Raw genomic sequence first — 26,780 nt, forward strand, 5'->3', positions numbered from 1 at the left:
TGGTCTTGCCACTGGACTTTGACTCTGGAAGAGATAGTGAGGCTGATGACTTTGTGCAACTCTGCCTCACTTAAATCCAATTCATGTGCAAGTCAAGACATCCCCCTGTGACATCACTAGTCTTCTTTGAAAACAAAGGATGAACAATAACAACAATCCTTCATCTTCTACTGCCAATAGAACTTCTCCAAAAGAATGTCCTATCAACGTTGCAAGGTCAATTGATCCAAAATGGTAATAATTCATTTCTTAATTCTGCTCCCCTCCCCATGCCCTACTCATCCCTCCTCCATAGAAGGCCCCAGAACCTCCCCAGTGACTTTAATCCACAAATCCCAAGTAGTTCTTGACTCCTTCCTGTCTTGTACCTGCCATACAATAATCATAGCTAACACTTAGCACTTTAAAGGCTTATAGAGTGCTTTACAGAGATGATCTCATTTGATCCTCACAATAATCTTGGGGGGGGATGCTGTTATCACCCCCATTTTACAGATGAGGAAAGAGACATTAAGTGATGTGCCCAAGGTCACACAACTACTAAACATCTTAGGCAGGATTTGAATACAGGTCTCCTTGACCCTGGATCCAATACTCCATCCACTACACCACTTAGCTGCCTCACCTTTTGGTGGGGACAATAGGCTATATAACAGTCCCACCAAGTTCACCCTTGGGCATGTTATGGGAATGCAGTGGGACCCCAAGAAACCTAAAGATGCCAACCCCCAAGGAATCCTTAAAACTTTCCCAAGGGAAAAGCAGCTCTGCCCCCACCTCAGGAATGGGTGTTGCTGAGCATGACCCTGGTAAGCTGATAAGCAATACCAAGGTCTGCAAGATGATATACAGGATTTGGATGGAAGGATGCTGCACATCTTACTGATGCCCCATTATTCCAAAATCCCTTCCCTGTGGTTTGCATCTCCCTCTCCTTTCTTTGTTTTGTAATGACACACGAGACTAGGTCTTCTCTTACTCCAGTGCGACAGATTTTCCATAGTGAGTCTGTCTCCCAGACATATATCCTCTCTCCTAATAAAGCTTTTTATTTTACAAGATTTTCTGTGAGCCTCCAATTCTTTGGGTGAGCTAGCCCCCTGATCCAGGTCACAAGTCTTCCCAAGACTTGCATCATAGCCAATGGATAAGTCACTCCCTTGCTTTGTAGGACCTGCTGGTCTCAGCTGGAAGGCTGATTTATGATGAAGCTTCTCAGAGCTGGCTCCTCACTAGGCCAAGCTAGTGGCCACTGGCAGACTCTGCTACCCAACTCTTGTAGGTAGGACCCTAAGGACTTTTCCAATGCCAGGAGCTTTGAAGCTCCTGAGTTCATTACTTGGTCTGTTCCCACTCTGACACTCACTCATCTCAATTCAGAAAAGAGTAAACACAGAGACAGCCCCATGCCCTCTCACTCACATGGGGGCCGGGTAAAGAGAAAGGGGCCTGGAGACCCATGACAGCTCTTGTCTTGTTTGCCACCAGCTTCATCACAGCAGGCCTTCTGTCCCTACCCTCAGTGCTGGCTTGGCACCATTCAGTAAACTGATTGGAAGCAATGAGAGGATATCTGCCCTTGCTCCATCTGCCACATCATACATCTCTCACATAGCCCATCAGCCCAATTCAAAAATATATGAGGGGCAGCTAGATGGTGCAGTGGATAGAGCACCGGCCCTGGAGTCAGGAGTACCTGAGTTCAGGTTCAGCCTCAGATGCTTAACACTTACTAATTGTGTGACCCTGGGCAAGTCACTTAACCCCAATTGCCTCACTAAATATATATATATATATATATATATATATGAAACAGGGCAGCTAGGTGGCACAGTGGATAAAGCACTGGCCCTGGATTCAGGAGGACCTGAGTTCAAATCCAGCCTCAGACACTTGACACTTACTAGCTGTGTGACTCTGGGCAAGTCACTTAACCCTCATTGACCTGGGGAAAAAATATGAAGCAGGGGAACAGGGCAAAGGAAGGACTGTAGACACAGGTTCCAGAGAAAGGCAGGCAATGGCCACACCCCCTTGCTCTGTCTGAATGTAGCAGAACTAATTTCTCAGAGCTTCAGTGACTAGACTATGGTCCACAATGATCCTGTGTCTCTGGTTCCTGCTCTCCCACACTGGGTAATCCTCTGGGTGGGGGTGAGGGTGCCTATGAAGTCAGGACACTATAAAATGAGGTAGACAGATGAGCCAAGAGTGGTGTTCCACAGTCAGGGATGGGAAAGATAGAATGGGGATAAGCCCTTCTAATGGATCCTGCCTTTGAGCATAATAAGCATTCAGAAGTCCCTGTGTGAGAAATGAATATTTCTCTTTTATATTTAATAACTAATTATTGTATTAGGACAAAGGTTTTTTCCCCTTTTCTACTTCTTCATTCAGAAACCAACCAGAGAGGGAAATCTTTTTTTTAGAGATTTATCCAGGCCAAGATCTAATCAGACAGTAAAAGAAATTCTAAGTATGGGCTAATGGATGTATTCCTGCTCATTGTGTTCGCTCAGATAGGCCTGGGGAAAGGTTGATCCTCCCTATTATCAAGAGAGATGATATGGAAATTTATGTCTCTTTGACCAAGATTTGAGTGACCTAAGTCAAATTCCAAGACCTTTAAAAAAAATTCCAAGACCTTTATTTTAATATAGCTCACATCTGTTATTGCATTAACCAATCATAGTTGATTGCCATCCCTCAGGAATATCTCCTCTTCAAAGGAAATATAAACTGTGACCCCACCTCTATTAGGCGTCTTTGGTCTGAGAGAGATGGCCAAATGACCATCCTTTTATTAATAACCTGCTAGCATTATCAATACAATGATAAAATTATCCAGAAACTGTCTCTCAACTTTTTAATCATCACATCTGTCAGGGATGGGACATCTAATGGACATCTCCCCTCCTGGCTACCATCACCAGAGGCCCTGGGGTAGGTAGCATTTTTCTTAAGTTATTTGTTTTATTAACAAAGATCAAGGTATGTTCTTTTCTGTATTGTAGTGTCCTTGAGCCCATCCTGGATCAGTTTCATAGTCTTTAACACAACATTTATTTCTCAGGGTCACTAAGTATTTATTAAGCAACAATGCTGTGCCTTCTTCATGCCCCACAACCAGGGTCTGGGACTAAAAAGACAAGAATCAAAACAGCCCCTTACCAGCAAGGAACTTATATTTTGGAGACTCTAGCATGAAAACAGATAATTACATTCAAAATGTATACAAGATATTTTAATAAACATTTTTATTTAATGTCTTGAGTTTCAAATTCTATCCCTTCCTCTCCTCCCTCTTTCCTAAAGAAGTAAGTGATCAGATTATACATGCACAATTGTGTAAAACATTACCATATTAGTCATGTTTTATAAGAAAACTTGAGAAAAAAAAGAAAACTTGAATAAACTTGAATAAAAGATGAAAGAAGGGGGGAAATAGCCTGCTTCAGTCTGAGTTCCATCCATATCAGTTCTTTCTCTGGAGGTGGAGAGTATGCTTCATCATTAGTCCTTTGGGATTGTCTTGGATCATGGTGTTGTAGATAATAACTAAGTCATTCACAATTCTTTACTGAACAATATTGCTGTCACAGCACACAACTTTCTCCTGGTTCTTCTCATTTCACTTTACATCAGTTCATCTCAGTCTTTCCAGGCCTTTCTGAAGTCACCCTGCTTTTCATTTCATAGCACAATTATATTCTGTGAGATTTAAAATTGGATACTGAGCATTAACCTCCCCTTCCTAACCCTTTCCTTAATTTATCTCCCAGACTAGTAAATGGAAGAAACCTCTGGTCTCTAGTTAGAGCTTTTATTGTGTGGTTGTTACCAGGTGATGTTGATTAGAGGGATAGGAAAGTAGAAATACAACACAAATAGTCTTAAGTCTAAGCTTAGTCTATATTCCGTATAAAACTCACCAAAAGCCCAAGGCCACCTTTGGGGAGAGAGAGAGACCGAGTCAAGCACATGCTGCTAACGGTGAGCGGGGCCGCATCCAACTCCAGTCAGTGTCTGTCTGTCTGTCACGCCAGTCATCGGACCAGGAGAGCAGGAAAGAGCTCCCACTTCCATTCTCTCCTTGCCTTTTAAGCTCGCACCCCGGAAGTGGAGTGCTTAGCAGCTGGACTGACGTGCGTAGCCCACGCATGGCCATCAGTCTCTTCCCCGAAAAGGTGGTGCTTTAAAAAACTGGCGTCTTTCCGTATTCACTAACCGACTGATAAAAAACTTTTTACCACAATTCCATTACAATCATATACCACAGATTATTTAGCCATTTCCCAGTTGCTGGCCAACCCTTTGATTTCCAATTCTCAGCCACCAGGTAGCATTTTGAGAGGAGGAAAGAGGGCTGATTACAATGTATCAATGTGCTCCTTTTATTGAATCTGTGCAAAGAGTGAAAACATTGTATCCAACTGTAAAAACTGTATGCTTCCAAAACTGTAAAAACAGTTTGCTTCCAAAGTGGACAGCAAGAGAAACAGTATATTAGTCTTGTTAAAATTCACTGCATTTCAACTCTGCTTTGCTCAGGCAGGGGCTTCCTGGCTGCTCCTCGGTGCTTCCTGGCTGCTCCTCGGTGCTTCCTGGCTGCTTCTCGGTGCTTCCTCTGGCTATAGCAGGCTTCCACCAACAGGCCCCCCAGGATGATGAGGACCAGCCCAGCCAGGCCAAGACGGATGAGATTGCTCACAGTGTAATTCTTGGGGGAAGCATCTGGTGAGGAGATGGAGGTTGTCACTGACAGGGAGAGTGGCTTCCTATTCCTACATACTCCATAATGTTAGCTCAGATCCTCTTCCTTCCCTCCTGCTATTGGGGGAGGGGAGGAAGGGGACTGGCTGTTTGAATGAGGATAAACCTGCCTCTTCCTTCTCTCTTTTCTACAGCTATTCTTCTTCTTCTTCTTCTTCTTCTTCTTCTTCTTCTTCTTCTTCTTCTTTTTGAGGCAATGGGGGTTAAGTGACTTGCCCAGGGTCACACAGCTAGTAAGTGTTAAGTGTCTGAGGTCAAATTTGAACTCAGGTCCTCCTGACTCCAGGGCCAGTGCTCTATCCACTGTGACACCTAGCTGCCCCCACTATTCTTCTTTCTTAACCTGGGTCAATCCCCATGACCTCCTCTCCCACTAGGCGGAGGTGAGGGTGGGGGTTGGAGAGGAGACAGACACCTGCCCTGTACTGAGAGTCTCCAGTCATTTACTAGCTGTTGAGTCTGCTTAACCCCAGGGCTTGCTGAACATTTGAAGTTGAGCGTCTTCAATGGCTCCTAGAAATGGGAGTTGCCTTTCCTGTCTGCACTGCCCCCCACACACATACATACCTCATTTCTTCCTCTCCCAACTCCAGGCCAGGTCTTGGGATCTTCCCAACCTTTCCACCCATTTCCTGCAGTTCTTAGATCCTCATCCCTGTCCTCATCACTCCCTCTGGACACTCCCTCTGGGATCTCCCTCACCCAAAGGGTCCTGGCCTCTGGGCTCCCTGGGACAGAGTCAGTTTGGCCACAGCATTGCATTTCAGGCTAGGAGCTCCCTCACCTTTGATCTTGAGCTCCAGGAGATTGCTGGGGGCTGACCACTCATAGGGGGTTTCTCTGTGAAAGGTGTAGCATCTGTAAGAGCCTCCATGAGCAGCAGTCACCCCCAGGATGTGGAAATCCGCATGGTACCACTCTCCTTGGCTCTGGGAAGGTTTGGCTTCTCCCTCCTTGTGCAGTGCATATTTTTCAAACCATTGCTGGGACCTACATTGAAGGGTAACGTTCTCTCCCAAGAACACCTCTGGGTGGGGCAGGGCTGAGAGTGAGGGTTTATCATACCAGCCTGGGGGAGAAGCAGACAGCAGTTAAAGGGGAATGTGTTCCTTTCCTTGCCTGCCCCAGGGGCTGAACTAGGAGAGGAACAAGAGCAGCTGTGGATCCCTTCTACTTAATCTCCCAACTTTGGCAGAGCCCCTAGTCCCCAACCCAGGGAGCCCAAGCTGAGCCCCAGCTCTGTCCTGTCTCCTGAGGCTGGAGCTCAGAGTTCTCTTTCCTCTCCATTCCCAAGGGTGGGTCTGACTCCTTAAGGAAGGACCAACTCCTGACAACGAGTGAAAGGAAGGCTTGGGGGTCACCCCCACCTGTCATCACTAGCTCCAGGGGCTCACTGGGCTTTGACCAGTTGAATTGGTTCCTGTAGAGGCAGTGGTAGCTCCCAGTTGTGTCCGGTGTCACAGAGGAGATGGGAAACTTAGCTTCCCTTCCAGTGGTAGCCATTTCTGTAAACTGAGAGCTTCCTTCTTTCCTTAAACGGTATGCTTCAGCCCCAGGAAATCCCTGACACTGGAGGGTGACTGATTTCTTCCAAGGGATCAGAGGACCTGGGTGAGCCTGGAGGGTGGGTCTGGGGAGTGGCCCTGGAAGAGATCAGAAGACGGACATCTAGGAGGTCCTTTGTCCTTGTCTCTAGATTCTCTCCCAGATAACCCATCAGCTCAGCCTCAGCTGCCCAGTGAATGCTGACCCTGGATAAGAGTCGGGGTGGGGGGGAGTTTGAGCTGTTGTGTGTGTGTGTGTGTGTGTGTGTGTGTGTGTGTGTGTGTGTGTGTGTGTGTGTAGGGGGGATTACTCACCCTCTTGGGCTCTGATCCACTGGCTCAACCATAATCCTGCCAGAGAAGATCTCTATCAGACATGGATCAACACATCCTTCCCACCAAAAGTTTAGGGAGGCAGTCAGTCAGTCAGTCAGTCAATAAACATTGATTAAGTGCCTACTAGGTACCAGATGGGCAGTGAGGTGATACAGAAGATAAAGTGCCAGACCTGATGTCAGGAGGACCAATTGTCCTGAGTTCAAATCTGGCTTCAGACACTTACTAGCTGTGTGACCCTAGATAAGTCATTTAACCCTGTTTGCCTCAGTTTTCTCTTCTGTAAAATGAGCTGGAGAAGGAAATGGCAAACATTCCAATATCTTTGCCAAAAAAACCCCAAATGGGCTCATAGAGAGTTAGATGTGACTGGAAAATGACTGAAACAAATGTCCCAGGAGCTGTGCTAACTGCTGGAAGAGGGGAAAGTGGGAGAAGACTTAAAGTTGGAGGATGACTGCCTGGGCAGCAGAAGACTTAGGTTTCTGTTCTGCCCTGCCCCTCTGCCCCCATGCACTGTAAGATCTCCAGGAAATCAGTTCCTCTCTCTGAACCTCAGGCTTCCCCTCAGTAAACAGCATGGACAGAAAAAGGGAGGCTGGAGTTCGTGGGTCTCTGATGCCTCTTCTGAGCCTTGAACCCCCTTCCCCACTTACCAAAACCCAGCAGGGTGATGACCAAGGGGGGCATGGTGCTTCCAGCTTCTTGTGAAAGGGGAGATGGATCAGACAGCCTGACTGAGACACAAGATAAAGACAGGATCAGCTCCACCCAAAGTTTCCCAATCCCCTAGCCTTTCTGAGACAGCTTCTTCCCCCATGTGGTCTCGTGTGTGTGTGTGTGTGTGTGTGTGTGTGTGTGTGTGTGTGTGTGTGGTGTTCTGGAAGAGGGTAGATTCAGGTACATAGCTTTGGCCCAGTCCCTGTCTGTTTCTGCCTTATTTTCCCTCTTTGTACAAGTTGGCACCCTCCTAATTCTAGGATTCTGAAATTATCTTTATAAAAAGGAACAACACTTTATTAATTTTTCCTCCTATTCCTTCCTATGGTGCCATCACTCATAATAAAGTTTTTTTCTTTAAAAGAGGAAACAAAATTTGGCGGAAACTAACCAACCTCTATACAACTTTGGCATTCTGTCCTGTCCCACAGCACACAGAGAGTTGTGGGCTTCCCATAGTTCTTTGGTACTGAGCTTTGTCTTTGAAATTTGGCAACATTCAATTTCAATTGCCTTATTCTGGTTGTTGTTTTTTCCCATTTATGTGGTTGTAATCATTGTGTATATGGTGTCTGCTTACTTCTCTTTGCAGTCAAGTCTATGTTTTCCCTAACTGGGTATTCAACTTTCTCATTGTTTCTTATGGCATCAAAATTTTCCAGCTGGGGCAGCTAAGTGGTACAGTGGATAGAGCACTATCAGGCATAGAGTCAGGAAGACTGAGTTCAAATCTGGCCTCAGACACTGATTCACTATGTGACCCTGGGTAAGTCACTCAACCCTCTTTGACTCTGTTGCTTCATCTGTAAAATGAGCTGGAGAAGGAAATGGCAAACCACTCTAGCATCTTTACTAAGAGAACCACCAAAACAGATTGATGAAGATTTGGAAACAACTGAACAACAATAAAAACTTTTCCAGTACATTCATATGCCACAATTTGTTTAGCCCCTCCCCAGCCAATGGGCACCTACTTTATTTCCAGTTCTTTGCTACAAGGGGAAATGTTGCTATGAATATTTTGCTGCACATGTGGCCTGGTTGACCCTGGAGAAAACCCTCTGTTGGCCTCAGTTTCCTCATTTGTGAAATGATGTTGATAATAATAGCATGTACTTCCCAGGATTGTTGTGAAGATCTTGCAAATCTTAAAGCTCAATTATTGTAATAATTAGGCTACTAGCGGCAGCTATTCTAAGATTCTCATTTAACCCTAATTCTAATCCTGCTTCAACCTTCATCCCAGATCTAATAGAGGATTTGCTCTGGTAGCTGTCTCATCATCAGCGGGGTGATGGAATAGAGTGAGAAAAGGTTTGTCACCTCTACATAACAGACTCCATTTTGTGTTAGGCAATCATTTTGTGATGAGATGTTTTGATGTTTATTTCTCTGCACCCTCCCCCCTGCTTGGTTGAGAGCATTGTTGATCAACTGATGGAGAATTGCTGACTAACCCGGCAATCTTTAGAGAGAGACACACAGCCTCTGACTGAGTAGAGAGGGCACTTTGTTGTTTAGTCATGGCATGAAAAACATTGGGAAGTGCTGGGAAGTCAGGTCGGTGGTTTGTTCCAAATGGGGCTAATGTTTGTATCATTGAATAGATAACAGGAGCTAATTTTGCGTGTTTTTGATGAATAAAATTTGATTGCTAGCATTGAAAAGTATAACTCTAATTAGGGTTTCCACTGAACTAGTTAGCATATGTAATGGTAAATCAGTTTTGTGCATGCCCTGTTCATCACAAGAGGTGCTATGGGTAAGATCATTAAAATGGCCCATTGCACATACATATTGACTCAGCAATAATACTCCTAGGTCTTTATCCCACAGAGATCAAAGAAAAGGGTAAAGGATCTATGTGTACAAAAATATCTATAGCAGCTCTTTTTGTGGTGGAAAAGAATTGGAAATTGTGGGGATGTCCATCAATTCGGGAATGGCTGAACAAATTGTGGTATAAGAATATAACAGAATACTATTGTACTGTAAGAAATGATGAGCAGGCAGATTTCAGAAAACCCTGGAAAGACTTGGATAGAAAATACATGAATGGGTGCAAAGTGAACAGAACCAGAGCACTGTACACAGTAACAGCAATATTGATCATTAGATGATCAACTGTGAAAATTTTAGGTGCTCATGATTTTTAAAAATGACTCTCCATCTCCAGGGAAAGAACTGGTGAATTCTGAGTACAGATTGCAGTAAACTTTTTTCACTTTATTTACTTTTCTTGTTTCGTGTGTGTGTGTGTGTGTGTGTGTGTGTGTGTGTTTTCTTTTGCAACATGGCTAATATGGAAATATGTTTTTCATGACTTCACATATATAATCAATATCATATTGCTTACCTTCTCAAGGGGGTGGGGAAGGAGAAGGGGGAGAGAGAGAATTTGGAACTCAAATTTTAAAAAACGAATGTTTAATTTTCTAAAAAATATAATTGGAAAATATCTAACAAAATAAGCAAAGATATATTTAAAAATTTTTAATACTCAACTGGAATAGGATAGGAAAGTAGTAGAGAGGAACAAGACTGAGAAAAATATCTGCCACTTATCTTTAGTTCATAAGCCACTGACCAAAGCTGAGACAAAGTTTCTTGGCAGGTGCACCTCCACAGAATGGAATAGAAAGCACTGCTTCCACACTGTCTTCTCCAGGGTAAGGGAATCCTGGGTTACTTAGCCATCAGGGGCAAGGAATTCCTTTTCTCTTACATCCATAGATCATCAACTAAGACTGATATACTCCATGCCTTAGTGACAGGAAATCTCACTTTCTCCTTTAGATTTATGAGTTGCTGACTGGGGTTAGATCTAGGACTTTTAGCAGTCACACTCTCATGGGTGGGTGGTATAAGTTCATATAGCTTTGCAGGTCATCACCTGCCTTCACTAGAGAGGAAAGATTGAGTTTGAATCCTAAACTGCAGCAGAAGGGAAAACTCTCTCTCTCTCTCTCTCTCTCTCTCTCTCTCTCTCTCTCTCTCTCTGTCTCTGTCTCTGTCTCTGTCTCTATCTCTCTCTGTCTCTGTCTCTCTCTCTCTGTCTTTGTCTCTCTCTCTCTGTGTCTCTCTCTCCCTCTCTCTCTCTTTCTCCAAAGTCAATACAAAGTCTCTACTCTGGAGACAACATTCAGTTAAAAATATGCCCAGAGGGGAAACAAAACCTCATACTAAGCTCAAAATAATTTGGTCAAGTATTAAGAGGAACTTTTAACAATGAAAATGTCTATCATCACTAGTTTTCAATATTGTACTAGAAATGCTAACTATAGAAACAAGAAAAAGAAATGGAAGGAATTAGAATAGGAATAAGAAAGGAAAAACAATTACTCTTTGCAGATGATATGATGGTATACTAGGATAATCCTAGAGATTCAAGTAAAAATCTAGTGGAAATAATTAATAACTTTAGCAAAATTGCAAGATATAAAATAAACCCACATTAATTATTAGCATATCTGTATATTACCAATGAAATCCAACAAGAAGAGACAGAAAGAGAAATCCCATTTAAAATAACTATAGACAACATAAAATTACCGAGGAATCTACCTGCCAGGACAAACTCAGTAGCTATATGAACACAATTACAAAACACTTTTCACACAAATAGAGTAAAATCCGAACAATTGGAAAAACATTAATTGCTCATGGTAGGCTGAGTCAGTATAATAAAAATGACATTCTATCTAAATTAACTTGCTTATTGGTTCCATACCAATCAAATTACCAAAAATTATTTTATAGAGCTAGAAAAAATAATAAATTAGTCTGGAAGAACAAAAGGCCAATAATATCAAAGAAACTAGTGAAAAAAGAGTAAAGGAAGGTGGCCTGCTGTACCAGATCTCCCACTGTATTACATGGTGGTAATCATTAAGGCCAAAATGGGTGCATGATTTAGACATAAGCAAATTAGGGAAGCATGGAGTAGTTTACCTCTCAGATACATGGATAAGGGAAGATTCATGACCAAACAAGGGATAGGGAGCATTACAAGAGGTAAAATGGATAATTTTGATTACATTAAATCAAAAAGGTCTTGCACAAAAAAAAAACAATGAAGTCAAAGATTAGAAGGAAAGCAGGAAACAGTTTGAGTAAATTTTTACAGCAAGTTTCTCTGATAAAGACTTCATTTCCCAAATATATAGAGAAGTGAGTCAGTTCATAAATGATCAAAAGATATGAACAGGGGCAGCTAGGTGGCACAGTGGATAGAGCACCAGTCCTGTAGTCAAGAGAACCTGAATTCAAATCCGGCCTCAGAAACTTGACAAACACACTTACTAGATGTGTGACTCTGGACAACTTAACCCCAATTGCCTCACCAAAAAAAAAAAAAAATGAATAGGCAGTTTTCAGAAGAAGAAATCAAAGTTATACATAATCATATAAAATGCTCTAAATAATTATTGATTAGAGAAATGCAAATTAAAACAACTATAAGGTATTATCTTATATCTATCAGATTGACCAATGTGACAGAAAAGGAAAATGACAAATGTTGGAAGGGATGTGGAAAACTGTGGACACTAATGCATTGTTGGTGAAGTTGTGAACTGATGGAGCCATTCTGGAGAGCAGTTTGGAATTATGCCCAAAGGACTATAAAACTGCATACCCTTTGGCCCAGCAATACCACTACTAGGTCTGTATCCCAAAGAGATTAAAAGGAAAAGGAAAATGACATATATGTATGAAAAGATTTATAAGTTCTTTTCTGGTAGAAAAGAATTAGAAATTGAGGGAATGCCCATCAATTGGGAAATGGCTGAACAAATTTTGGTGTATGATTGTAATGGAATATTACCATGCTATAAGAAATGATGAGTAGAATGCTCTCAGAAAAACCTGGAAAGGCTTACATGAACTGATACAAAGTGAAGTAAGCAGAACCAGAATACTGTACAAAGTAGCAGCAACATTGTATGGTGTTCAACTATGAATGACTCAGCTATTCTCAGCAATACAAAGACCCAAGACAACTCTGAAGGATTTAGGATGAAAAATGTTATTAACCTTCAGAGAAAGAACTGATGGAGTCTGAAGGCAGATTAAAGCATGCCATGTTTTACTTTATTTTTTCATGTTTTTGTTTTGGTCTGTGTTTTCTTTCACAACATGATTAATATGGAAATACATTTTTGCATGATTACACATGCTTAACCTATATCAAATTGTTTGCCTTCTCTCTTTGTTTTTTAAATCATAAAAGTATTTAATTATTTTCCAGTTACATGTAAAGATAGTTTTCCACATTTGTTTTCATAAGATTTTTAGTTCTAATTTTTTCCCTCCCTCCATTCCCTCCCCTCCTCAAGACAAAAAAGCAATCTGACATAGGTTATATATGTATTGTTTGCCTTCTCAGTGAAGGGAGAATAGAGGGAGGGAGGGAGAGAATTTGGAATTCAAATTTTTTAAAAATTTAATGTTAAAATTTGTTTTTACATGAAAAACAAACCACAAAAAATATGATGTTATATCAAAAATAAAATACTTAAATATCTTAATAAAATAAAATACATAATACTAAAAATAACATATTTTAAAAACAATGACAGTGTCCCATGACACTCATCTTCCCTGGTACTGTAGAAATAAGCCAGGGTATCACAAGTAGCTGCAGTGATAGAATAGGACAGATATGAGTCATATTTCAAGGAGCATGGATAGAAAATACAAGACTGCTAAGTCTTATAATATAATATAATAATATATTCTAATATTATATTATATTATAATATAAGACTGCGATCAGAGGGTTTCTGACTTTTCTGGAGCCAGAGCCAGCAGAGCAGAAACGGGGGAAAAATACACTCTTTTAAGTTATAGAGGAATTCTTACTTAAGAACTTGGAGACAGTGGATAAAGCACCAGCCCTGGATTCAGGAGGACCTGAGTTCAAATGAGGCCTCAGACAATTGACACTAGCTGTGTGACCTTAGGCAAGTCACTTGACCCTCATTGCCCCGGGGGTGGAGGGGGTGGGGAGAACTTGGAGAAAAGAGTAGACTTGATTCTGAAGGGGTGAGTGTATCTTTCACTATAGAAATAGAAAACAAATTGAGGAAATGGAAGGATAGTGAAGAGGTGACCAAGGTTTAACTAGAAGCATTAAGCAAAGTAGCTCTTAAATATAACACTAGGAGAGATAAGTGACCTATTAGATAGTGGGTTGAATGACCCACTACCAGGAGGATACAAGGATATAGACAACCCCTGCTGGGTTTCATGTCCCATGTTGTTGTTCATCCATTTTCCATCATATCTGACCCTTCATAGACTCATTTGGGGTTTTCTTGGCAAAGATACTGGATTGGTTTGCTGTTTCCTTCTCCAGTTCATTTTACAGATAAGGAAATTGAGGCAAACAGGGTTAAGTGACTTGCCCAAGGTCACACAACTGATAAGTGTCTGAGGCCAGATTTGAACTCAGGGAGATGAGTCTTTCTGACTCCAGGCCCAGCGCTCTATGGCACCATCTAGCTGGCCTTCATGTCCCATACCTAACCACAAAATTTTTAGAGAAGGAAAAGAAATTGCGTCTAGCTTAGAAACCAGAGCCTGTTAACAGAACAGATTGAAATCAGACTTATAAAGACTTATTAAAAAAAAAAAAGAGGAAACAGATAATTCTTGGCTGTTAAGATGAAAGAGGAAACCGATAATACCTCCTAAACAGGTGGTGAATCTGTGAGGATAGAAGAAGATGGGGTTAAAAGTCAGGGGGTGGTTTCTAAAAAGGAGAGGCTGTCCTGCACACTTAAGGTAATGGTAGCAGAAGGTAGAAGAATAACAAAGACATTATTTTATATTGCATTTTTCAGGCTTGGAGAAGGCAACAGTGCATTCCCCATACCAATGAAAAGCTATTTCTGAAGTATAGTTGGGATTTAAAAGGGCCCTGATGATATCTGTAAAGCATTTACTTTTTCTTTATCATTTTTGTTTTTTGAGGCAGGTAGGGTGGGATGGCATGCCAAGGATTGAACAACGGGTGAGTGCCTTGTGTCTGAGGCTGAATTTGGGCTCTGCTCCTCCTAGGCCCAGGGTGGGTACTTTGTCCACTGTGTCACCTAGCTGCTCCATGATCTTTTCTTAAATCATAAAAGTATTTTATTATTTTCCAGTATACATGTATATCTAGTTTTCAACATTTTTTTCATAGGATCTTTAGTTCCAATTTTTTCTCCCACCCTCCCTTCCCTCTCCCTCCCCAAGATGGAAGGCAATTTTATATAGGTTATATATGTACAATCACATTAAACATATTTCTGCATTAGTCATGCTGTGAAAGAAGAATCAGAGCACAAGGGAAAAAAAAACTCAAAAAAAAAAGAAAAAAAAAACAGCCCCAAAGTAGAAACAATAAGGTTCAATCTGCATTCAGAATCCACAGTTCTATTTTCTGGATATGGATAACATTTTCTATCATGAGTCCTTTGAAATTGTATGATTAGGGGCAGCTAGGTGGCGCAGTGGATAAAGCACTGGCCTTGGATTCAGGAGGACCTGAGTTCAAATCCAGCCTCAGACACTTGACATTAGCTGTGTGACCCTGGGCAAGTCACTTAACCCTCACTGCCCTGCAAAAACAAACAAACAAAAAAACCGAAATTGTATGATGACATCTTTTTTTGTTGGTTTTGGTTTTGTTTTTTTTGCGGGGCAATGGGGGTTAAGTGACCCTGGGCAAGTCACTTAACCCCAATTGCCTCACCAAAAAACCCAAAACAAAAATAATTAAGGGGTGAGATGATTGCACTGGAAGAAAGGGAAAGGGAGAGGTGGCATGGATCAAAGTTTCTCACATAAAAGAAGCAAGAAAAAGATGGGGGAGGAATGGGGGAGTGAATGAGCCTTACTCTCAACAGAATTGGTTCAAAGAGGGAATAACATACACACTCAAGTGGGTATAGTAATATATCTTTTGCTTGGGGAAGTAGAATGAGAAGGAGTTAAGGGGGGATGGGTCAAGGAAGGGAGGGCAGATTTGGGGAGGGGCAGTCAGAAGCAAAACACTTTTGAGGAGGGAAAGGCTAAAGAAGAAAGAAAATAGAGTAAATAGAATGTAAAACTGAGTAAACAGGGAGCAAATAGGATGGAAGAAAACAGCAATAGTAATTGGGGAAAAAATTTGAAGCAGAGGCAGGAGCAATGTAAGATGACAATGACGATGGTGGTGGTGGTGGTGGTGGTACTTACTTTGCTGGGCTATTGTGAAGAAAATGCTTTGTCAGGTGTAAGGTACTATATAAATGTTAGTTATTATTGTTGTTGCAATAATCAACCTCAGGGGTGTTCTGGAAAGAAATCTCCCTTTAAAGTACTATATAAATGTAGTTTACTATTAAAAAAAAAAAAAGATGATCAGGATACTATCAGAAAAACCTGGAAAGACTTACATGAGCTGATGCAAAGTGAAATGTACTGTATACAAAATAACAGCAATATTATGAGATGATCTGCTGTGAATGACTTGGTTTTCAGCAATGCAATGATCCAAGACAACTCTGAAGGACTTATGAAAAACATAATCCATCTACAGAGAAGGAACTGATGGTATCTGGATACAGATTGAAGTATATTTTGTTGTTGTTTCTGTTAGTTCCTTTTTCTAAAGTTTTTTTTTTGTCTGCTACATTTTGCATGACTGCACACATATAACTTAAAACAAAATAATTTAAAAAATTTTAAAAACTTTTTTCAAAATGGCCCTGATAGAATGGATATATTTGGATTTGAATAAGGATATGGAAAGACCAGAAGGAATAGATTATATTCTGCAAACGAAGGGGATATTGATTAGGAAAGGTCCAAATAGTGACAAAACTGCACTCATCTCCCTTTTAGGAGGAGCAAAGACTGTAGAACATGTTATAACATCCCTAACACTAAATGAAGACATTAGCTCAGAAACTAACTATACACTTCCCCTGGAGAATAGAGGGTGTGGGGGAAATAATAATAACTTCAGGGGGTAAGAGAGGGATAATAGCATTAATAACCTCAGGGGATACAGAACTATGATCAAAGACAAAAAAAATAGATACCCGAATGAAATGGGTACTGTAAGAAGGGAAATATGGGCTAAACAAAGACTGGGGAGAATACCAATTACAGTGACAGAAGGAACATTATTGTTAGGCTGCAATAGAGATTTCCAACCTCCTTGATTCCAAGTATAGGTCAATCAGGCTGAAGCTAATATTTGAGTCCTGATAAGTTGGGTTTTTGTTTTATTATAGATGTGATAGTCTCCTTGTTAATTTTGTGCAGGGGGAAAATTGCCTAGTAATTTAGCACGATAATGATCAAAACTATCACATGTTGGCTCTAATAGACACTGGTTCACAAGTAACCATATACAGTAGTAACTGGATACAGTAAGAAAAAATGAGATATGAGGTAACTAGATACAGTAAGAGAAAAATTTAAAAAAATAAAAACAAACCTCAAAGCAAAATCTCAATATGTGATTTCAGGGATCCCAGGCTGAGAAGTGTATAGAAAACTGAAAATGATGGCTTGATCAGAGGAATTGTGTAGAATAGTGGTCATCCTATGTTCAAATGAGGCCATAATTGGGTTGGAATGACTGAGCAGCCCTTGTCAATCTGGCCTCTTGCTACTTTCCCAGTTTTCTTACAATCTACTCTTTGTACTCTTTGATCCATTAACCATGGCCTCTTTGAACATGACACTCTGTCTGTTGGCTCCAGGCATTTTCTCTGATAGTCCTCCAAGCCTGGAATACTCTCTCTCCTTATCTCTATCTTCTAGCTTCCTTAAAATCCTATCTTTTAGGGGAAGCTTTTTCCAATCTCTTTTAATTCAAGTTCCTTACCTCTGTTGCTTAGTTCTAATCTATCCTTTGTATATTTCATTTGCTCATCTTACATATCTTGCTTATATATTTGTTTGCATGTGTCCTTCCCTCATTAGATTGGGAACTCCTTGAGGGTAGGGATAGTTTTTGCCTTTTTTTTAGTATCCTCAATACTTAGCACATTTTTGTTGTTGTTCAGTCATTTTTCAATCATATCTGACTCTTCATGACCTTATTTGCAGTTTTCTTGGCAAAGGTACCCGGACTGGTTTGCCATTTCCTTCTCCAGCTCATTTTACAGATGAGGAAACTGAGGCAAATGTGTTAAGTGACTTGTCCAGGGTCACATAGCTAGTAAGTGTCTGTGGCCAGATTTGAACTCAAGAATATGAGTCTTTGACTCCAGACCCCGCCATCTTTCTACTGTGCCACCTAGCTGTCCAGCCTGGCACACAGTAGATGCTAACCCTAAATGTTTATTGATTGACCATGAGATTACCTTCCATGTGTGAGAAATTATTTTTTGTAACCAATATCTTGGAGATTCAATCCTGACTTCCCCCATTCTAAAATCCTTCTTCTTTTTTGTGTGATGAAAGTATTTTATTATTTTCCAGTTACATGTAGAGATAGTTTTCAACATTTGTTTTCATAGGATTTTTTAGTTCCAAATTTTTCTCCCACCCTCCCTTCCTTCCCTCCTCTCCAAGACAGAAAGCAATCTGATGTAGGTTATATATGTGCAATCACATTAAACATATTTCTGCATTAGTCATGTTGTGAAAGAAGAATCAGAACACAAGGGGAAAACTTCAACAAAGAAGGAAAAAAATCTAAAGTCCTTCTTGATAAAATAAAGTCAACTCTCTTTGACCCTGGTCATAGCTTATAAACCTCTAGAAATCTTGATAAGAGTGATCCTTATAAATTCCTGTTAGGCCAACAAAAATTTTGTTCTGGGGTGAAGATTAATACTCCAAGGTTGGGGGGCAGCTAGGTGGCAAAGTGAATAAAGTACCAGCCCTGGATTCAGGAGGACCTGAGTTCAAATCTGACCTCAGACACTTGACACTTACTAGTTGTGTCACCCTGGGCAAGTCACTTGACCCCAATTGCCTTACCAAAAAAAAATAGTCCAAGGTTGGAGGGTAGTCTGCTATCAGCCCTTCATTTAATATAGCTTACCTCCAAGTTGACCAATCAGAGGTAATTAGGCATCCCTTAGGAATACCTCCTCTTCGAAGAGCATATAATCTGTGACCCCATTGCCATTAAGGCTCTTTGGTCTGAAGGAGATGGCCATGGACCATCCTTTTATTAATAACCTGCTGGCCTATTAATAAAATGATTAAATTACCCAGAAACCACATCTTTCACATTTTAATTGCCACACATTTACACTGTATGCACAATTTTCCACCTCTTGTCTCCTTTGTTAAAATATGAGCTCTCTGAGGAGTGGGGGGAGAACTATGTATGCACCTTTCTGTGTATGGCAGAGAAGTGGCAATGGGTAGAGCACTAGGCCTATAGTCAGGAAGACTCATCTTCCTGAATTAAAATCTGAGCTCTGACACTAGCTGTGTGACCTTGGGCAAGTCACTTAACCCTGTTTGCCTCAGTTTTATCATCTATAAAATGAGCTGGAGAAGGAAATGGCCAACCACTCCAGAATCTTTGCCAAGAAAACCCCAAATGGAGTCTCAGAGAGTTTGACACGACTGAAAATGACTGAACAACAGTATTTATCATGGTGCCTGACATAATGTTTGTCAAAGTTTGCTCAGAACAGGCAGAGTTACAGGGCTAGTGGTCAGGGTGAAGGTGGGGCTGGGGTGAAGGAGCTGGGAGCAGCCTTTTCTCGCAGGCAGGTGCCCGGCTGGTCATGGTGCTAGGGCAGCACCATACTTAGGTGGAAAATGGACAACAGGGAAGGTCCAGGAATAGGGCAGTAGGACTGGGGTTCTGCCTTCTTGGCAGTCTCTGCTTCCCATCTTGCTACTTGAGGAAATACTGGCTCAGGCTCTCAGGGAGTTAGGAGTGAGATCCTCCCATTCCACCTGTCTTCCTCCTCTGTTTGCCCAGAAGGTTCAGGATCAAACCAGCTGGAAAGGGCATCTCTTCTCCAGTCCCTCCCACAGGGAGGGAGAATAAGGTCTCAGGCAAGTCCCAGCTTCCCAGGAGAGGCCAGCTAGCTAAATGTGAGCAAGGTCTCTCCTGTACTCTTTCAGTCAAGAAGAAACCCAGTTTTTCCTCTTTTAGCCAGGGATCAAGATATGTCACCCTAGAGAAAAGGGGAAGGAAGGAAATTTGCTTGAGTCAGGGGGTAAAGCCTCAGGGTTCAAGAAAGGAAGGAAGTATGAGTGAGTGGAGGATGGTAATAGGTAAGAGGAAGTTGTGACTGGAGGCAGGATTTCAGGAAAGATAAGAAGAAAGGTCCCAAATACTGCAGCCCAGTTCTTCTTTTCTTCATTTCTTTGTTTATCTACTTCCTTTCTTCAGCCAGTTTCCTTGTTTTGACTGAATAAGGGCAGAAAACATTTATTGGGGAAGGAGACAGCATCGGCCCATACAGACTTCTAAGGCTGTTGGGGTAAAGATACAGGTGATACTTAACCAGTGCTTAGCACAGTGATTGGCACATACGGGGTATTTAACAAAGGTTTTTTATTGCTCAATTGACCACAGAACTAAAATATATTGAGGTATTCTTGTATAGTCTCCATGTCAGGGCTAAGGCTACCCCAGTGTTCAAATTCATGGGTGCCTGGTGTTCAATGTCAACGAGACTTCAGAGTCTGTCCAGTGGTTGAGATTATAGCCTACAAAGGGAAAGCGGAGGCCAAGCTGGCAAGAGATGGACCGACTAGGATGCTTCCTGGATGGCCAATGGGGCATAGACGATGGACTCCCCTGGTGGGAATGGAGGAAGGCGCTCAAGGTGCTGACTGGGGGTCTTGTGGATCAGGTGGGCATAAGTCACTTCTTGAGGGTCTTCAACCTGTTGGGGATAGGGGGTGGGGAGAAAGATGGAAGATGAGCTGGTCATAAAGGACAGTCTTAATGACAGCACAGATGTCTTGTGCACTCAAATCCTTTGGCTTCTTTGTCCTGTGACCAGTCATCTATCACTGGACCTCAATCCTGGATTACTGGCACAGTCATTACTCACACCATTTGACTCACTTGCTTCTCAACCAAGCAGGGGGAAGTTCCATAATTATGCCGACTAAGCACATTATAAGTTCATTGTATCCAACCTCAACTGGGCTGTCACTGCAGCAAGGCAGTCCTTTTATTCCCCCTCCCCCCCCCCACCAATTGATTCCCCATTTCTCCTCTCTGCAGCTTTTCCAAACCTTTTCTTCACTGCTCAAGTCTCCTATACCTCCTCCCTAATGCATCCCCACCTGTGAACTTTACCTCTTTATGATGTGAGCTTTTTTCTCATCCTCTTCATCTTGAAATCTCTGGACCTCATCCCCTGCTCTCTCCTCCTTTCTCCAGTCATTAATAAGGAGGTGGCTTTGATCCTATCTCTTCCCATTTTCTCCAGAAGATTGTATTCTCAAGCATCCTCTCTCCCTCCCCAAAGAATTTTCAACCTCTTTTTTTTACTGGTTCCTTCCAAGCTTTCTTCAAACATGCCCAAATTTGCTTCAATTCTTAAAAAAAAAAACCTTCACTGTCTTTGTGACCTCATCAATTTTCATGGTCTTAATGATCATTTCTCCAACAACGATTTATAGAACTATATATTCAGCCAAAGTCTCTCCTCTGAACTTCATTCCCATGTCAATTCATGAATAATCAAGGATTTATTAACCACCTACTGTGTGCCAGGCATCATGCTAAGTGCTAGGGATACCAAGAAAGGCAAAATAGGCCCCTGCCCCTTGGGAGCTCAAGTTCTACTTGGGGAGATAGCATAGAAACAATTGAGTGAATACAAGATACATACAGATTGGACAGAAGGCAACCTGAGAGTGGAGATGGCATCTAAGAAAGTGAAGAAAGGCCTCTTGCACAAGGCAGTGGTTTGGGCCCTGATTTTGAAAGCCAGATGTGAACCTGTATTTTATCCTAAAGGCAACAGAGATCCCCTGAGCTTCCCAGGCAGGAGGGAAATCCGGTGCCAATCTATGCTCTAGGAAGATTAATCTGGTGGGATGGGTAGAAGAATTTAAGTGTGAATAGTTTACCTCTCAGATCTTTGGCAAGGAGAACAGTTTATGATAAAACAAGAGATAGAGAATAATATGAAATGCAAAATCAATTATTTTGATTACATAAAATTAAAAAGGTTTTGTACAAACAGAAGCATTGCATTCAAAATTAGAAGGGAGACAGAAATCTGGGAAACAATTTTTATAGGCAGTACTTCTGATAAAGGCCTCATTTCTAAAATATATCAGGAACTAAATCAAATTTATAAGAATTCAAGGGGCAGCTAGGTGGTGCAGTGGATAGAGCACTGGCCCTGGAGTCAGGAGTACCTGAGTTCAAATCCGGCCTCAGACACTTAACACTTACTAGCTGTGTGACCCTGGGCAAGTCACTTAACTCCAATTGCCTCACCAAAAAAAAAAAAAAAAAAAAGAATTCAAGTCATTCCCCATTTGAGAAATGGTCAAAGGATATGAACAGGCAGTTTTCTGATGAAGAAATCAAGGCCATGTGAAAATTTGATATTGCCATATGAAAAAATGCTCTAAATCACTATTGATTAGAGAAATTCAAATTTAAACAACTCTGAGCTACCACCTGACACCTATCAGACTGGCTAATATGACAAATAAGGAAAATAATAAATGTTGGAGAAGCTGTGAGAAAATTGGAACACTAAAAGGCATTGTTGGTGGAGTGGTGAACTGATCCAACCATTCTGGAGAGCAATTTGGAATTATGCCCAAAGGGCTAAAAAGCTGTGTATACCCTTTGACCCAGAAATACCACTATTAGGTCTTTTTCCCAAAGAGATCATAAAAAGGGAGAAGGACCCACATGTACAAAAATATTTATAGCTGCTCTTTTTATGGTGGCAAAGAATTGGAGATTATGAGGTTGCCCATCAGTTGGGGAATGGCTGAACAAGTTGTGGTATATGAATGTAATGGAATACTATTGTGCTATAAGAAATAATGAGCAGGCAGATTTCAGAGAAACCTGGAAGGACTTGCATGAACTGATGATGAGTGAGATGAGCAGAACCAGGAGAACATTGTACACAGTATCAATAACATTATGTGTTGATCAACTGTGATAGACTTGATTCTTTTCAGCAATGCAAGGGACCAAGATAAATTCCAAAGGACTCATGATGGAAAAGGCTCTCCAAATCCCGAAAAAAAGAACTGTGGAATCTGGATGCAGATCAAACCATACTATTTCTATTTTTTTTTTGTTATTGTTGTTTTTCTTTTTTGAAGTTTTCCCATTTTTGCTCTGATTCTTCTTTCACAGCATGACTAATGCAGAAATATGTTTAATGTGATTGTACATATATAACCTATATCAGATTGCTTGCTGTCTTGGGGAGGGGGGAGGAAGGGGAGGGAGGGAGAAAAATTTGAAACTAGAAATCTTATAAAAACAAATGTTGAGAACTATCTCTACATGTGACTGGAAAATAATAAAATACTATATAAAAAAAGAAGGGGTTAGGCATGGCTACAAAGATGGAGGACTAGAGCTAGACATGTTCTCTGATGCTCATGTCCCCTCAAACCTCTCCAGAATAGGAATTATGGGCCAGAGATAAAGCAGTGTCCACTGGCTCCATGATCTAGGATACCAAGAACCCAAACAAGGTAAAAAAAAAACATGAACTAACAGCAGAGAAGTCCAGAAATCCCTAACCTGAACTCACTCATCTCTTCCACTGCCAACCATGCAGTGGGCCCATGCACTTGCCATTGATCTCAACTCTACACTCTGACTTCTCTCCCCACTGCCACCCCCCATGGAGATGCACATGACAGAAGTGTGCTCAGGTGACAATAGCCCTGTGGCAGCATTCAGTGGCACCAGGTCAGAGAACTGAGGAGCAGAGGGAACAGGGCAGAACATGAGGAGGGGATGGGCTTTGTGGCATTCCACTAAGCCTGAGAGAAAAAGCCCAGTATCTAGCTGGGCTCCATTCTGTATCCCCTCAAAGCCAGTTGGGTCAGAGACCTAGACAGGGAGAGCCATGAATTGTCTGGTATGAGAGGAAGCTGAGATGCTTTGAGGAGAGAGAGAGAGAGAGAGAGAGAGAGAGAGAGAGAGAGAGAGAGAGAGAGAGAGAGAGAGAGAGAGAGAGAGACCCATAGTCCTTAGGGCAACCACTATAAAAGGAGATGGAGTCAGAGGAGCAATAGGGGGAAATATATGAGAAAAAGCCTGAAATTGTCAAAGATCTCAGAAGGAATAAAACTCAAAGAAAACCCCTGATCACAGGCAGACAAACCAACAGGGAAGATACTGAGAGTAAAAGGGGAAATAGCATTCAGGTCAAATAAGAGAATTCATGCATTTATGAATTATTTTGCAGAACAACAGAAAATGAAACAATACTTGATGAGGCACAGGACCAAGTGGCTTCCCAAGAGAGCCCAGGACTGCAGGAGGTTGTTGCTGAATGGTTAAAAGAGAAATAAAAATGGTGAGAGCAGAATTTATGACCTACACAGCAGACATAAAAGGCAGAATAGAAAAACTTGAATCCACAGTGGCAAGTGAGAATAATTGATTGGGAATGGATGGAAATGGAAGCGAAGGACAATTTGGAAGAAGAGAAGCAAAAAGCAACATCATTAAAAGAAAGCAAGATCTTCAAATAAGCAAAACATATTAATCTTGGGGGCAGCTGGGTGGCTCAGTGGATAAAGCACTAGTCCTGGATTCAGGAGGACCTGAGTTCAAATCCAGCCTCAGACACTTGGCACTTAGTAGCTGTGTGACCCTGGGTAAGTCACTTAACCCTCATTGCCCCACAAAAACAAAACAAAACAAAGCATATTGATCTCAAAGACAGGATGAGTAAAGACAACTTAAGGATTATGGACCTCCCCAAAGAACAAGACACAGCAAAAAAAAAAAAAAAACCCCTAAATATCCTAATGCAAGAAAATATATGAGAAAACTGCTTAGAATTTCTGAAAACAGAAAATAAAGTCAATCTAAAAAAATCTATAGATTGTCTCCAGAAATTCATGAGATTACAAACTCCAAGAGACATAGTAGTTAAATTGAACAATTCCATTGAAAAACAAATGTATTTTGCAAGTGACCAGAGATGACCTTCAAATATAAAGGAAAGGATGGTCAAATAATACAAGACTATTCTGCACCCACCAGAAACCACAGGAAAGAGTGGAGTAATGTGTTCTGAAGAGCAAATCTGAGCCTAACCACAAATAAAAAATGATGAATATTTTATAAAAAAGAAGTGTTTAAAACTTTCCCAGAAAAACAAAACAAAACACAGACCTGAAGAAATTATTTGCTTCTCAAATACCCTACACAACAGAAATACAAGAAGGGTAAACAAATACAACAATCAAGGGTAACAACGATGACAACAGAGAAACCCTTAAGACATTTCTTTCTAAAATTACACAAGAAGACAAAGGTGAAGGCAGATATTAAATAAAAGTGAGGGTGGAGAAACAGGCCTGAAATATCCTAGTCGAGCCCTCACAAGATCCTGCCTACAGATGAATCCATGCTTTTTTGTGGGATTAATTTTGGAGTGTGTTGGACAGGGTACGGATTGCAGATAATAAGGATAGAATAAGGAGTCTGGTGCGCCAGTCCTGGTGAGAGGGGATCAGGACCTGCACAAGGGAGGTGAGCACTGTGGGAGATGGCCACATCAGCAGCTCACTCTTGAACATCCATAGGGCCTGGTGCAGTAAATGCCATGACCACAACCATGTTGTTGAATTGGACTGTTAGACTCACCAGGACATTGGGCTTCCTGTGCTCATCCAGCTGGATACCCTTCACAACCGCATCTGGAGGCCAAAGGGGAAGGGGTGAAAGAGCAGGATCTTGGCTCTCCCCAGGCCCAGACATCTCCTTCCAACCCCCCAGACCATGTTAGCCTTGACATGCTCCCCTTTCACTTACATGGAGACTCTGGGGAAGCATCCTCAGCCTGGCTGTAGATGTGGAAGCAGACAGGATAATTAGGAAAGAGGAAGGAGATAGTGGGAGGGAACACTGCAGGGGTGGCAGGGGGAGTCAGGAGGAATCAGGGTGTTTCTGGGGTCCTTCCTACCTCCTGAGGGTCTCTTCAACATCTGCCTCTTTGCCTCCAGTCCCTGCAAAGAGAATTGGAGATCAGCTCTGTACCCCATCAGGAGCTCAGACCAAGTCACCCTTGGCCCCAAGGACTCACGGAGTTTGGCCTGACGCTGCTGTTGGCATCGAAGGAGGAAGAAGGAGAGGAAGATGAGAGAGACCAGGATGAGGAGTGCTAAGAAGCCTATCAAGATGCCTACTTGGAATCTGGAAAAACCTGAAAAAGACAAGGGGAAAGACCAAGGGGAGGGAAGTTGGAGTGGCTGTGATGGCACTATCCTGGTCCTTGGGGGCCTCCAGTGTGAGTGGGGGTGAAGGACAAAGTCCTGTCCTTGGGGAACCCTCAGTCTTAGGAGAGATTCAGACTTGTTCTTGGAAAGCGTGTCCGGGAGTGAAAGACTTGGGGGGAGGGGAAGAGAAGAGGCCCAGGAGATGGTGACCAAGCAGGGACAAGTGGGGGTGCTGCTGGGCCTGAGGCCAGCAGAAGGGAAAGCTCCACCCTCAATTAGCTTTGAGCCCCCTGCCTTCTTCTCACCGACACTGAGACTCCACTCATTACTTACCAAATATCACGTCTAGAGGTTGCGGCCGTGGAGCAGATGTCCCTGGGACTTGAGAAGGAGCAAGATTAGGAACTGGGCAGGGGAAAGCCCAGAGAGGTCCTGGGATGGGACCCCAGAGGACTGGGTTCAAGACTTGCCTCTGCTCTTCCTCAATGTGAGATAAGGGGGCCTGCTTGGATTTTAACCTCTCAAGGTCCTTTGGCCCCTGACATTAGATGACTCTGTAATTCCTAGGATTCCCTTTCTCTATCTCTGCCTGGACTTCTGGAGAACAAGGGGAAAGTTGGGGAGGCCAGTGGAGGAGCTGGAGTGGGAGAGAAGGAGCCATCTGAATCCTCAGGACCCTTTTATCTCCCCGGTTCCACAGGCTTAATTTTCCCTCTGCTTTCTCTCAGGACAGAGTCCCTGAATTAGATCAGAGGCAGACTTAGGGTCAGGAAGGTATATTCCCTGGAGATGATAACTCAGTGAAGTGAGAACAAGTGGGAGATCCCTCATTCCCTCCCCCATCTCAGAACTGGGGGAGGCAAGGCTGGGGGGAACACTGAGCTACTCTGGGGGGGTTCCTTCTTCCCCTGGGCTAAGAGGCTGGAGAGGTTGTCGGGCCAGGGGGCCTGGCTGTGTTGGTGACGGGTCACCAGTGAATCAGGAGTAGAGAAAACAGAAGGGCTGGAGCTGCGTCTTCCTTCTCCCCTCACCCTCAGCTCTGTT

General features: G+C 42.2%; 1 protein-coding gene across 1 annotated transcript in view; it reads right to left on the reverse strand.

Annotated features, from left to right (window-relative positions):
• Positions 1-4,018: 4,018 nt before the first annotated feature.
• The window catches only part of LOC122748363 (leukocyte immunoglobulin-like receptor subfamily A member 2), a 76,047-nt gene continuing 53,285 nt past the window's right edge, over positions 4,019-26,780 (reverse strand). The window contains exons 4-16 of the mRNA XM_043994013.1: positions 26,070-26,117; positions 25,604-25,723; positions 25,484-25,526; positions 25,333-25,364; positions 25,165-25,217; positions 20,088-20,221; positions 19,794-19,805; positions 19,444-19,504; positions 7,310-7,442; positions 6,633-6,668; positions 6,141-6,416; positions 5,558-5,842; positions 4,019-4,734 (exon numbers count right to left, since the gene is read on the reverse strand). Of these exons, the coding sequence (XP_043849948.1) occupies positions 4,523-4,734; positions 5,558-5,842; positions 6,141-6,416; positions 6,633-6,668; positions 7,310-7,442; positions 19,444-19,504; positions 19,794-19,805; positions 20,088-20,221; positions 25,165-25,217; positions 25,333-25,364; positions 25,484-25,526; positions 25,604-25,723; positions 26,070-26,117 (1,445 nt within the window). The 3' untranslated portion in view covers positions 4,019-4,522. The remainder of the gene's footprint in view (positions 4,735-5,557; positions 5,843-6,140; positions 6,417-6,632; positions 6,669-7,309; positions 7,443-19,443; positions 19,505-19,793; positions 19,806-20,087; positions 20,222-25,164; positions 25,218-25,332; positions 25,365-25,483; positions 25,527-25,603; positions 25,724-26,069; positions 26,118-26,780) is intronic.

This window comes from Dromiciops gliroides, chromosome 3, assembly GCF_019393635.1.
Source record: "Dromiciops gliroides isolate mDroGli1 chromosome 3, mDroGli1.pri, whole genome shotgun sequence".
Taxonomy (NCBI): domain Eukaryota; kingdom Metazoa; phylum Chordata; class Mammalia; order Microbiotheria; family Microbiotheriidae; genus Dromiciops; species Dromiciops gliroides.